The sequence below is a fragment of the Calliphora vicina genome, chromosome 2 (assembly GCF_958450345.1).
Source record: "Calliphora vicina chromosome 2, idCalVici1.1, whole genome shotgun sequence".
Lineage (NCBI taxonomy): Eukaryota > Metazoa > Arthropoda > Insecta > Diptera > Calliphoridae > Calliphora > Calliphora vicina.
The window spans coordinates 42,359,504-42,373,389 of NC_088781.1; the positions used below are offsets into that span (position 1 = coordinate 42,359,504).

The window sequence follows — 13,886 nt, forward strand, 5'->3', positions numbered from 1 at the left end:
CTTTTTGAAGTCGCGGGTTTATGTCAACAAGCCTCAAACGCTCGCAGCTCTTAAAGACAATATCCGTCAAGAATGTGAGGACCTATCGCAGGACACTTTGACTTGATGTAAAAAAAAATAAAAGACCAAATAAAAATAATCCACAAGAAGAATCAAAGTTTTTAATTTTTTTTAAATTACAGCCAAAAAACATCGGAATTTAACTTTTGCGCCACCTTGTACGATCTTAACTGAGGTCTTGAAAATATGTTTTTGGAACGTTCTGTTCCAAACCCATCCAAAAGGGCCTGGCGGTGAAGGCCCTTTTGGATGGGTTTTTGTGCCGTGTGGTAGAAGGAGATGCTTCGGACTTTACTGCAACCTGATACCGGTGCTACGTTAGTTTTGACTCCAGGGATTTTTTAAGCCTTTGCCGGATACACAGGACGTGTTTCCTTTTCGGACATTTTGAACGGGGGGATGTTGTATTACAGGATATCGAAAAACTGAAGCTACACTGGAGACAGAACATCAGCCGCTCAATTTGAAACACACGCTGACGGATTTAGGTTTTGCGACCGACGGCATACAGAGACAAGGGCCACTGAGAGCCTGTATGAAGAGGGAGCATAGAAGGAAATTGTTACCTATTGTCTTCCCCATCTAGGAGAAGTAGACGATAATAGACAGGGAGCGAGGTAGTTCATTGTTCAAGCTCAGCTTCAAACCCACCTTGCACTCGCATAACTACCCATTCGCGAAACGATTACTTTAAATGCTTCAATTATTCCTTAACTACCCAACTCTAAAGCAAATATTAATTTTGATTTACGTTTTTCCTAACAGACTCCTCTCTCATGCAATCAACCAATCATCCATGCATCCATTCACACATTCATTTGCTGCTTTACTTCATCTTCATTTAAAAATATTTTCCAATTCTTTCATATTTATGCTGTATTCTCAAACGTTATCATTTCAATTGCATCAATGCTCCGTGATGTTTGGATGTATGGGCTTGTATGATGCTGGTGGTTTTGGTGGTCATTGTACTAGACTCAATTTTGTTTGATTTTGTTGCATCTTTCTCCAACTTTGACTGCCAGCAATTGCCTTGTCAAAGCTGCATGTCTATGGTGGTGGTGATGGTGGTTCACACAATTCAAGTTCAAAAATATTTTCTGTTCAATGCGAACGCGTAAGGAGATTATTTTTGATTGATGGTTTTGGAATGTATGTGAGCAGAGTTTGTGATCTTTGGATAAAATGTTGGGGTTTAATTTAAAAATGTTTAGCAAATCGATATTGAATGCTTAATATGAGACATGTATGGAGGGAGATCAAACTATATTCAATTGACACAATGATTATACTGTCACCAAACAACTTTTTAATTAAGTTTTGAATAACTTCAATATGCTTGAATCTGAAAGGAAGTCCTGTGATGAGTCAGTTAGATATGGAAAAATATGTTGATTCTGCCACACTGTGTATTCCAAGTTACAGGAAAGTCTTCTGATTGAAGCTTATCTCTCAAACGGAAATTTTAAATCGAACACAAACTGATGAGTTGTAGTTATGGAACGTGTTTTTTGCATTTTTGCATTTTTAAATCATTCTGTCAAGGAATTCGAGTGATAATTTATCGATAATCTCTTTGACAGCTTCCTGAATATGTTGCTTTTTCATATAGACACTTGACTTCGAAAAAGCTTTAAAGAAGACATAAATTGACTGAAACCATGCAACCCATACAATAAGTTCCAGTGGATATTACCTTTGAGAGCTTCCCGAGTCAAAAAACCAGACTCGGAAATCCATCCATTAAAATGTTCATTCTCGTGAAAGCTGTATATGCAATTATATCGTGCTGCTGAAACTATATGTCCAACTAAATACACCTTCAACATGATTCTGTATTGCTCAGAAGTCAAAGTAACCAGGATACCCACTACGTCCTCAAAAAAATAAGTTCCGATTACATATCCAACTTAAGATTCTCTGAGTTACTCTTTCTGAAAAATACGTGGATTCTCAGTACCCCAGAATCATCAAACACGAGTAATCCACGTTCTTAAAGAGTATAGAATCCAGTTTAATTCATTAAACAGCAGACCAGGTGGCAGCTAGTAAAGTGGCAACGTAAATAGCTCCTTGATATTCCTTTTTCGCATATTACCCTTCTTTCTATTTTCTCAGATAATTTATTTGAGAACTTTCGGATCACGTGGCTTCAAAAAAACGCCAAACTCCAACAGGACAGCGGTGGAGAAAATTTTCCCCAGTACCGCTCAATGAATTCTCGGATTATACAATGCATGAGTGGATTTAATGTCGCTTCGTTGATTGTCAGAGATTTCCAGAAGCGCAAATTTTGTTTATTTCTGTAACCGTTCAGATGAAAATGGGACAAGGCCCATGATAAATTTTAAGGTTAAGAAGAGCGAGTACTATGCGTTCTTGAGGACGGTCTTCTTTATTAATACAAGGTGGCGCAAAAGTAAACTTCCGATGTTTTTTGGCTGTAATTAAAAAAAAATTAAAAACTTTGATTCTTCTTGTGGATTATTTTTATTTGGTCTTTTAATTTTTTTTATTTGAAGTCGAGAATATGATGTCGTGTAAATGGCCGCCTTGTCGTGTAAATGGCCGCCTTGTCGTGTAAATGGCCGCATTTTCCATCACTTTGGCCAAAACGTCCGGCTATAGGTCCTCACATTCTTGACGGATATTGTCTTTAAGAGCTGCAAGAGTCTGAGGCTTGTTGACATAAACCCGCGACTTCAAAAGCCTCACAAAAAGAAGTCTGGAGCGGTCAAATCAGGCGATCTTGCTGGCCAGTGCAAATCGCAAAAACGGGAGATTAGGCGCCCGGGAAATTCACCCTTCAGCATATCGATTGTGGCACGTGCAGTGTGTGCCGTTGCACCGTCCTGTTGGAACCACATGTTTTCCAATCCCTATTCATCAAGTTGCGGCAAAAAGAACTCGTTGATCATTGCTCTGTAGCGCTCACCATTCACAGTAACCGTTTGGCCCGCGACGTCTTCGAAGAAAAAAGGTCCGATGACTTCTCCAGCGAAAACAGCACACCATACAGTGACTTTGAGTCTGCCACGCCTGGCAGCATCTCGTGTTGTGCCAGTCTCTTCGAGTCGAGCGGCTGAACGTCGCAGTGTTTCACCAGTAGGCGTTGGACGGCCAGGAAATCTGCGACGAAATTCACGTTGTGCCAAAGTTACCGACCGATTATTGGTCAAATAAATAGTCAGCAATATTCCGCGTTCTGGAGCAATGTAACGTAACATTGTTTATTAACGTGTATTTTGCATGTGTTTACTAAACAAATGTCAAAACAGAACTGACATTAGGAGCCAATCGCAAAATTTATAGCATTTTCTGATAGGAGGATTACTTTTGCGCCACCTTGTATCAACACAAAACCGAAAATTACCAAAATTTCCAAAAGTTATAGCAACTCTCGATGGGTTGTTACATTTTAGGTAGTAACTGAATCAGTTGAACTGAATGTAGACTTTCTTATTAGAGTTGCTTGAAAAGATAATAATTTTCACAACACAGGTACTAACAATGTGAAGTAATGGTGAACAAATTAAGCTCTTCTTCCTCAATACAAATTCTAATGTAATATTTAAAGTAATATCCTAAACTCTTGACCCAATTTCTGTTTGTTTTCCTCAAATAATAAAACAAGCAAAAAATAAATACTCTAGTATCCATTAAACTGTTGGATTTTAAAGTCAACTGGTATTTTGTGTCGTAGCAACTTAGATTTTGCTTAATTCTCTACTACTCACAACTGGCACAAAGTTAAGCTGTATATTGTATTTAAAATAACAAATACTATATGTCCAACTGTCTAACTGTCTGTCTTCCATTGGACGCCACAGTATGTAAATATTCATTTGGAAAAAAATAAACATTAAACAGAGTATTATCCTTTAACAGTTGCTTTATTTTTTCTTAAATTAAATTGCCATACCCTACAGTGAAATGATGCTTATTTTAGGATGGACGACTTGAATGTATTCTGAATAAACTATTGCAATACAAACTATCACCTATTTTCAGAAAATAAAGATCCATGATCGGTCATGATCGGATGCTAGAGAGTGGCTCGCAGAGAAATTATCTGTCCAAAGTACTATTTATTTTTAGAAATATCTATAGAATTTTAAGAAAAGAACTACTTTCCACGATCAGTCAAATTTCTAACCAAGGATTTGTATCCCTTGAATGTAATAATTCTTTTGTCTTCCACAAAATAGTGATATTCTGTGATTTTATACCGCCTAGTTTTAACTATTTTCTCTTCTCTCTATTATTGTTTATTTAGTCTGCAATCCATGGGCTATATTTTCAATAACTTTTTTTCATTTTGATTCTGCATCTTCCCAAGCAAGTGGGCAATAATCAACAACAACAAAAAATTAAATGAAAAACTATTCATTTGTTGATCCCCCCCTTAGCAAAAGAAATAACAGATAAAATTAAACTAAGAAGAAGAAAAAAAAAGAACGGATAAAATGACAAAAACATTTAAATAAACAAAAACAATCAACAGTTAATAACAACAAATATAGAAAAACTCCAATAAAATCTCAACAAACTCTATTTGTATATGAATGGAAAAAAACAAACAAGAAAATCTAAACAAAGTATATCCTCTGGGAATGTTAGTTCTCGTATTTAAATCACCCCAAACAATGAGTTATTGACTTTTTAATAGATTTCAATAAAAAAGAAATAATAAATAAGAAGATATAAAGAGAGAATGGGAAAAAAACACACAGCTTGACAAGGAAACAAAATTCAAATCGACAAGATTCATATAAAACTAATAAATACTCCTAGATCTATGAACATTTTTTTTATATATTTTGATGTTGAATTTACGAGTCTGGGACATCAAGTCCAACCAAAAAATGTTTAGAACAAAATGGCCGTACAATATTTCAAATAAAAGGAGATCTATCAAAGAAAACCAATATTTACCACAAATAGTTATTACTTATAGAAAATTTTCCCTGTTCCTACTGTTCGTAGATTTCAAGAAAGCCTTCGCAACCATCAGAAGAACTGCCATCTGTAAAGTATTGAAAAGAAAAGGAGTACCCCAGAAAATAACTCGCATCATCAGAGCTATGGACGAGGATGCAGAACTATCAATTCTTCACAGCGGGAATATAAGTAAACCATTTCATACAAACGCTGGAGTAGAAAAAGGATCTTCCCTATCTCCCCTGATATTCCCTACATTGTTGGATGACATCGTGAGCGAAGTCTGCTCAGAGAGAAGAGGAATAACATGAAGCCTCTCATATCAACTCGAGGATTTGGATTATGCAGATGATATCTGTCTACTCTATCAAAAGATCTTCTGCATGCAAGCACAGATTTGAAAATATTAGCATGCAATGTTGGACTTGAGATAAATATCAAGAAAATCAAAGCTATGAGAATCCTGATGCTACAAGGCCAATCAGTTGAATATGTAGAAAGCTTCTGCTATCTATGCAGTACAGTATAAACGAATGGTGGCTCAGAAATAGACGTAAATAACAGACTTAATAAGGCGAGAGCGGCATTCAGAAAACTACAATCAGTATGGAGAAACTCAAAAAAATCCAGACGAACCAAGCTTAGAATATTCAATTCATGTGTAAAGTCTACTCTGTTGTACGGATGTGAACACCATCACGGAAAAACTACAGGTATACATCAACAAGTGCCTCAGAATCATATGCAGAATATTCTGGCCTAACAACATCAGCAATACGGATCTCTGGAACCTTACCAACGAAGAACCCATACTAACACAAATAAAACTTAAGAAATGGAGGTGGATTGGCCAAACTATCAGAAAGAATCCAGACAGTATAACATAGTAGAATCCTCTAGACACAGGAATCCGTGGTCGGCCAAAGAACGATACTCCAAGAACTAGGACAGTACAATCTTACATGGGAAGACGCGAAAACAACTGCAACAAATCGTATAAGATAGACATACTTTGTGGAAGACATATGCTCCCAAGAGGGGTAATGGAAACAAACAAAAAAAATATGTTGTATCGTGAACAAGTTTTGGATCAAAATATAGTGCAAGCTCGGTATTCGCGACCACCCATTATCGCGACGTCTTAATTTTTTAAATTGCAGGTTCTATAATCGCGATAGTTTATGAAAAACGGGTTCTATTATCGCGACATTTATCTGTTTTTTTACATTTGATTACTATGTCTATAATCAAAAAAGGGAAATCCCCGTCTTTTGGTATACTAACCTTTTTGGATTATTTTAATATATAATTTTATAATTCATTAAAAAATGACGTACGTACAACAGAAAGTGTCCCTGGCAAACGTTGCACCTTAAAGAAAGCTGAGTACCCAAGAATGGAAAAAGTGCTTTATAAGTGGTTTGTAGAACATAGGGGAAAAAATGTTCCAATATTAGCAGCGATTTTATCATCAAAAGCCAGTCATTTGTATTGCAAAATTTGTCAAACCAATTCAGCTTTCAATGTCAGTAAATGATGGAGAAATTGTCTTCGAAAGTTTAAGGATTACGTTGATGAGCATGGGTTGACTCTTCACCAAATCTACAATGCCGACGAATCCGGTTTATATTATCGGATGCTCACGGAAGAAAAATATGTAAAGATCGAATAATTTTTTTGACCTTTTCAAATGCGAATGGCACAGGAAAACTGAAGTTGTTGGTAAGTCGAAAAACCCACTCGTCTTAAAATGCTTTTCCAATAATCGTGTAATATACAACTACAGTAAAACCGCCCAGATGACATCATTTATATTCAAGGACTGGTTCCATCACGAAAAATTGTTTAGGTGCGAGAATTTTTGACGCACGAAGCAGTTTTGCTTTTATATAACGACGTGTCTGTCACCCAGTTGAGGAACTAAAAAGTGATGACGCTTTAATTATAGCAATGAATCTACCACTCAATTTCACTGCGCTTATTCAACCGTTTGAACAATACGTTATAAACTTGGTCAAATTAAATTTTAACAAGTAAGAGAGCAATATTTGGATGTGCAGAATCTTATATACCCTTCACCAAATTATACTTTAAAATAAAATTTTTAAATATTTTTAGTTAAACAAAATTAAATTTTTTTTTCAAACATTTTTTTTAATTTATTTTAAAAACAGTTTTTTTTTCAAATTTTTTTTAAATATTTTTCCAAATTATTTTAATTTTTTTTTCAAAATTTATTAAAAAAAAATTTTTTGGTAAAAAAAATTCGCTTTAAAAAATATTTTTCCCGATTTTTACCAATTGTTGCAATGGACTTTGAAATATCTATCATTGGATAGCCATATTGTCTATATTTACTTAGTATTCCAGATATATGTAGATAAAAAATAGGCCAAAAATCGAGGTTATCCCGGTTTTCCTTATATCTCTGCCATTTGTGAGTCGGTTTTGTCGATTTTAAATAGTAACCCAGTCGGAAGAATTCACGATATATTGATATATGAATCATGTATGTAAGTTATTTGGGGGCTACGCAAAATTGATTTCAACATACAGACGGACAGACAGACATGGCTATATCGACTTCGCTATATATAACGATCCAGAATATATATACTTTGTGGGGTTGCAAATGAAAAATGTAGAAATTGTAAACGGAATGACAAACTTATATACACCCTTGCCACTATTTCCACAAGGGTATTAAAAACACTTGCTTGGTGAGAGGAGAACAAATTTGGAGCTCATACTAAAAAACTTAAATCTTAAAAATGCAGTTCAGATTCTAACTACGTCTTGGGATAAAATATCAGTGTCCAATATCCGAAAATCCTGAAATACCTTGCTCGCTACTGAATAGAGTGAAGAGGATGCCCATAAATATTTTACAAAATATAATTCAGGAAGAAAACGAAGATCTTTCATTTATTGGTAGCTCACATTGGTAGGGAACATCTTTTCACGAATGCTGACATAAACAACTGGATTCAAGAAGAATTTTATGTGGGAAGTAATGAGGAACAAATGGAATTATCAGATACGGAATCGGAGGATTTATACGATAAAAAATTAAAGAGGTCGCTTTGGAAAATGATAAGCCGATGATACGAACTATGTGATTCAGCTGTTATTTTAACCCATTGACTGCCACGTAGCGTCGGACACATATGTGTGACACTGCACTATGTAGTTTAAGCCACTTTTATTATCTCTAGTCATATAACACAATAATGCTGGAGGTTTAAGAATATTTTCTATTTTGTCTGCAAGTTCCTTATCAAAACTGTAATCTTCACATTCTTCATCACCTTCTGTACTTGTACTGATAAAAAATTCCTTTTCGCCATTTCGTAGGACACTCTTATTTTCTAAATAAAAACAATTATAATTATAACAAGTAAGAGAGCTATATTCGGCTGTGCCGAATCGTATATACCCTTCACCAAATTATACCTCAAAATAAAAATTTTAAATATTTTTTAAACAATTTTTTTTTAATTTTTTGGAAAAAATTTTTTTTGAATTGTTTTTTTTTAAATTTAAATTTTAAAATTTTTTTTGTTTTTTAATTTTTTTTAATATTTAGCAAAAAAAAAAAACGTTTGATGAAAAAACAAATTCGGGTTAAAAAAAATTCGAGTTAACAATTATTTTTTCCGATTTTGAACCATTGTAAATCCAATTTACTATGGTCTTATATACGTCGTTGCAAAGGTCTTTGAAATATCTATCATTAGATATCCATATTGTCTATATTAATGACTTAGTAATCCAGATATTGGTAAAAAATCGAGGTTGTCCTGGTTATATATCCTTATATCTCAGCCATTTGTTGACCGATTTTTTCGATTTTAAATACCAACCAAGCCGGAAGAATTCCGGAGATATTGATGCATGAACCGTGTATGTAAGTTATTTGGGGGCTTCGAAATGCTGATTTCAATAGACAAACGGACAGACAGACACCGCTATCTATAAGGATCCAGAATATATATACTTTATTGGGTCGGAAAATTATATTGTGGAAATTACAAATGGAATGACAAACTTATATTATGACAAAACTTATAATGACAAAATTACATACAATTTTTGGTTCTGTTATCGCGAAAATTCAGTTTTCACGACAGGTCTGGTTTTTAATTAGCCGCGAAAATCGAGCTTGCACTGTATATGAAAACCCCTGCTCGGACCACTACACATATTTTGATCCCAATAACATTCAAATGCATGAATCTAACAAGCTGAAATTTAACACTTATATTTTCTAGTAAGGAGTGAGATCGAAAAATTCTTAACATACATATATGTTTATAAAAAAGAAACCACTAAACTTACAGCTTTAATTTTTTTTTTATTTGATTGAAATTATTATTACAATTTACAAAAAAAATTATTTTTATAGTTTTAATCACTAGTGATGAAATTTTGAACCTTTTTCGGAAACCCTTCCATTAACGTTTTTATAGTGCTTTCTGTCACTTTGCTCGAACATGTAGTCCATCTCCGTTTAAAATCTACCACACTTTTGGACACCTTTTTTGTACTCTTCAATTCTCTTTTAACAAGAGCCCAATATCTCTCCACTGGCCTTAGCTCCGGGCAGTTTGGAGGATTTGCCTCTCTTGGTACAAATACCACATTATTGTTCTTGTACCACTCAAGGGCTTGTTTGCCATAGTGACAGGATGCCAAGTCAGGCCAAAAATAAGTGGACACATTATGAAGTCTTATGAATGGAAGCAGCCTTTTTTGTAAACATTCCTTGATGTAAATTTCGGTATTTATAGAGCCCGTTGTAACAAATGAGTGGCTTCTTTTGCCGCAACTGCATATTGCTTGCCATACCAAGAACTTTCTGGGAAATTTTGTCTGCTTTTGGGTCCTAAACTTTTCTTCAACATTCCCTCGAGCATCAGCAACATAAAATTTTTGACCTGGAAGTTGCGAAAAATCTGCCAGAACATACGTTTCGTCATCCATTATGCAGCAAGAATATTTTTTTATAAAACTTGACTTCAATTTCCGTGCTCTGTTTTTGGCCTCTAAATTTTTAGTAGCGTTCCTGTCAGGAACTTTTTGAGCCTTGTATGTTTTTAAACCTGCATTAGCTTTAACTTTTCGTACCAAATAGTCCGAGCACTGAGCTAACCGGGCTGCTTTCCTACCGGATGTGTTGGGAGCTCTTTTGAAAATGCGTTCTATTTTTTTGGCTTTAGAAACATCATGTGGACCATTCCCTCTACCTGAACCAGGTTTTCTATCAACTGACAAGTTCTCCCGGTACTGTTTAATAACATTGGAAACAGTTTGACGGCAGACCTTTGTATGCTTGGCCAACTTTTTGTAAGACCAAGTTGGGTTTTGTTGAAAATATTTAATAATTTCAGTACGCACTTTTTTCTGGTCACTCATTTTAATCAGATTAACAAAAAAATTAATATAATTGACATTACACATAATAACTGACATGTTTTTCAAAGGTAACTTGATCAAAAAAAAATTCAAATAATACTTGGGTTAAAAAATGTAATGAAAAACGTGTGTTAAGAATTTTTCGATCTCACTCCTTAATAGAAAATATAAAACTAAGCAAATCGTCTGAACCAGTTAATACAAATGGTGGGTATATAAGTTTCGACACAGCCGAATATAACACTCTTACTTGTTTCTTTTAACTTTGGTTTTTATTATTTACATGTAAGAACATTATCCAAATAAAAAATCTTAATTTAAACAAAAATTAATCCATAAATTATATTTATCAAAAAAACAAGTACCTCTACATTTATAAACTACATTAAGAAATCGAACCCAAACCGCGAAAATATCTTAAACTAACTTTACAGGAGTAGTTTTTTTTGTGATTATTTGCATGTTTTAATTCAATGTTAAACATATGGACGATGTGGATTTGCTATAAAAATGCCACGGTACACTAATGAAATTTCAACGGATTATACATTAAAAAATGAAAATCTGATGTATTGTTGTTTAAGATATTTTCGCTGTTAGGGCTGTTTATGTGCAAACATGCTAGAATGCAAAATTGTAATTCCCCTTTTATTTAATTCATTTAGCAAGCAAACGATCTTAATTCTTGATTTGGTTTTTCATCTTCTTTTTCTTATTACACATTCTAGTTGTTGTTTTTTTGTTTTTTATACAAAACATTTTTACATAAAATTTTCCTTCAACTAGAGAATGAGTACAAGTACTTTATTTAAACGTACTCTTTTATCTTGATCTGTGTATCTTTTATGTGCATTGTTCTGTATCTACATTTTTTTTCAGAGTTTCTTTATTGTTGTTTTTGTTATTACTATTATTTAAGTTGAGGTTGTGGTTGTTGTTGTTATTGTTGTCGTTGCTATTTTTGTTTTGTTGATCATCAAGTGCTGCTCATGATTGTAGTTTCTTTCCTTTTGCTTTGCAGTCTTGTTTATTATTTGTTGTTGTTATTGTTGTTATTGTTGCTGTTATTTTAGTTTGTTTACTTGAATTGCAGCAGTTGATGTTGTTGTCTGATGGTTCCATTGACCATCTAAAGATTTCAGTTTTGCTCAGATTGTTGCTGTTTTTATCTGTTGTTTATTTTTCTTTTGTACCCGCATACCAGAAATTCCAGTGAAACTATATTTGCTTTTCAATTATACACACACATATTAACGTACTTACAGATACTTGCTAGCCCGTCGCGCAAATACATTTTCAAATCTGTATCTTTTTCCAGTTGGAATTTCAATTTGTTAAATGCATTCATTAAGAAAATTGTTTTTCAACAGTCCAAGAGTTTCAATGGAAGTTGGTTTTTACTGCAGAAGAGAACAATGCAATGAAAAGATCATACTCATTTCGCTCACTTAAAATCATAGAGATTTTTCTTGGAAAATCTCTTATAGTCTGATGGGAGGCAGGTTCGAAGTCATACATGCATTTTGTTGTAAACAGATAATGTTGCACTGAAATTTACTAGTGGAAAAATAACCACCTAACAGAATGGAACTGTGATAGGGGAGGTTGCGGAAATTGTCTATCCTTTATAGATACATGATTAATTTATGGCAGGTCAACTATAGAGTGATACGAATATTGTCTATTTGCAATTGATAACATCCATTATATAAAATGGGAAAACCCCAAATTACATCACAATTTGCAGGTCACAAATGTATTTCGCCTTTCTTAAATTCCAGTTAATTTTTTTGGTATATTTTTTAAATTTTTCTTAGAATTTGTTTATGTTTTTGTTAAAATGATACGTAGTTTCCAACTAGTAATAATTTCGTCCTTATTATGTGTGGTTTTGACCATTTGCCTGTTAAAAATGCTGAAAGGAACAAAATTTAACAGTTGTGAAAGAAAAAATTTACATCTGAGTGGAAGTCTGAAATCCTAGCTGCTGAGAGCCAACAATATCAACGGCCTTTTGGCGAGGAATAAAAATGAAACTTTCGAGTTTTGGCAATTTGTAATATTCAACGACGAAAGCAAATGCAAAACTGTTGGTATAGAAAAACAAGTAAGAGAGCTATATTCGGCACAGCCAAATATATATGGGTGATTTCATGTCAAGTGAACAAATTTTTAAAATCCATGTCTTCCGATCGGGAAGACCAAGGTTAGACCTATTGGATAGTAATTCAGGTACAATTTTTCAACAAGATCGGTCATGAACTCTCTGAGTTATAGGGGGTCAAAATTGTTCTTAGCAAAATGTGTCCCAAATAGTTTAGATAGCTATTTCATCCATCTTTCGAAAAAAATATTAAAACAAGTAAGAAAGTATGGTCGGTCAAGCCCGACCATATAATACCCTACACTAAGTAAAAGAGCAAAAAAATGTTTTTTTTAAAATATCAATAATTTATATTTTTGAGTGATTTTTGGAAGTGAGCCTTATATGGGGGCTATGACCAATTATGGACCGATCACCATGAAATTTGGTCGTGTGATTTATGTCTATATTAAAGTTAACTATGTTGAATTTTGTGTGTTTACCAACATTTTTAAGCGATGTATGCACGTTAAAGTGATTTTCGGAAGCGGGTCTATATGGAAGCTATGATTAATTATGGACCGATCGTAACAAAATTTGGTGATATGAATTTTGTGTACATAAAACTTATTTGGAGCGGAATTTGTGGAGATACATAGATAAATTAAACATTTATGACCGATAAAGTCCAATTTCGGGAGGACATTTGTATGGGGGCTAGGTGAAATAATGGACCGATTTCAGCCAGTTTCAATAGTCTTGGTCCTTGATGTCCTAATATGTGTCAAATTTCATCGAAATATCTTGAAAATTGCGACCTGTACTCTGCGCACAAAGTTTACATGGACAGCCAGCCAGCCAGCCGACCAGACGGACGGACGGACATCGCTTAATCGACTCAGAAAGTGATTCTAAGTCGATCGGTATACTTTAAGGATGTCAGACTAATATTTTTGGGCGTTACAAACATCTGCACAAACGCATAAAACCCTTCCCACTATGGTGGTGTAGGGTATAAATATATTTGATATATATCCCACTAAGCGACTAAAACCCTCTTAAATAGACCTAAGCTTTCTTTTGAGCAAAAAAAAATGTCAACAAAGTTTTTGAGGAAAATATCTAAGCTTTCTTTTAAGAAAAAAGGGCCCATTTTGAAAAAAAGTCAAAAAAAATTTGGATTTCGGAAAAAAAAAATTTTTTAATTTATTTTTTTTTAAATATTTTTTCGAAAGATTGAAGAAATAACTATCTGGGACACATTTTGCTAAGAACAATAAGTAATAAGTTACATGGATGAGAAAAAACACATGATTGGCCAAAATGTCAAATTTTGACCCCTTATAACTCAGAGAGTTCTTGACGGATCTTGTATCTGAATTACTAT

At 33.9% G+C, this 13,886-nt stretch overlaps 1 protein-coding gene across 1 annotated transcript in view; it reads right to left on the minus strand.

Moving 5' to 3' along the window:
• Positions 1-544: 544 nt before the first annotated feature.
• The window catches only part of LOC135950406 (alpha-protein kinase 1-like), a 246,888-nt gene continuing 233,546 nt past the window's right edge, over positions 545-13,886 (minus strand). Inside the window, exons 4-5 of the mRNA XM_065499951.1 lie at positions 3,098-3,265; positions 545-591 (exon numbers count right to left, since the gene is read on the minus strand). Of these exons, the coding sequence (XP_065356023.1) occupies positions 545-591; positions 3,098-3,265 (215 nt within the window). The remainder of the gene's footprint in view (positions 592-3,097; positions 3,266-13,886) is intronic.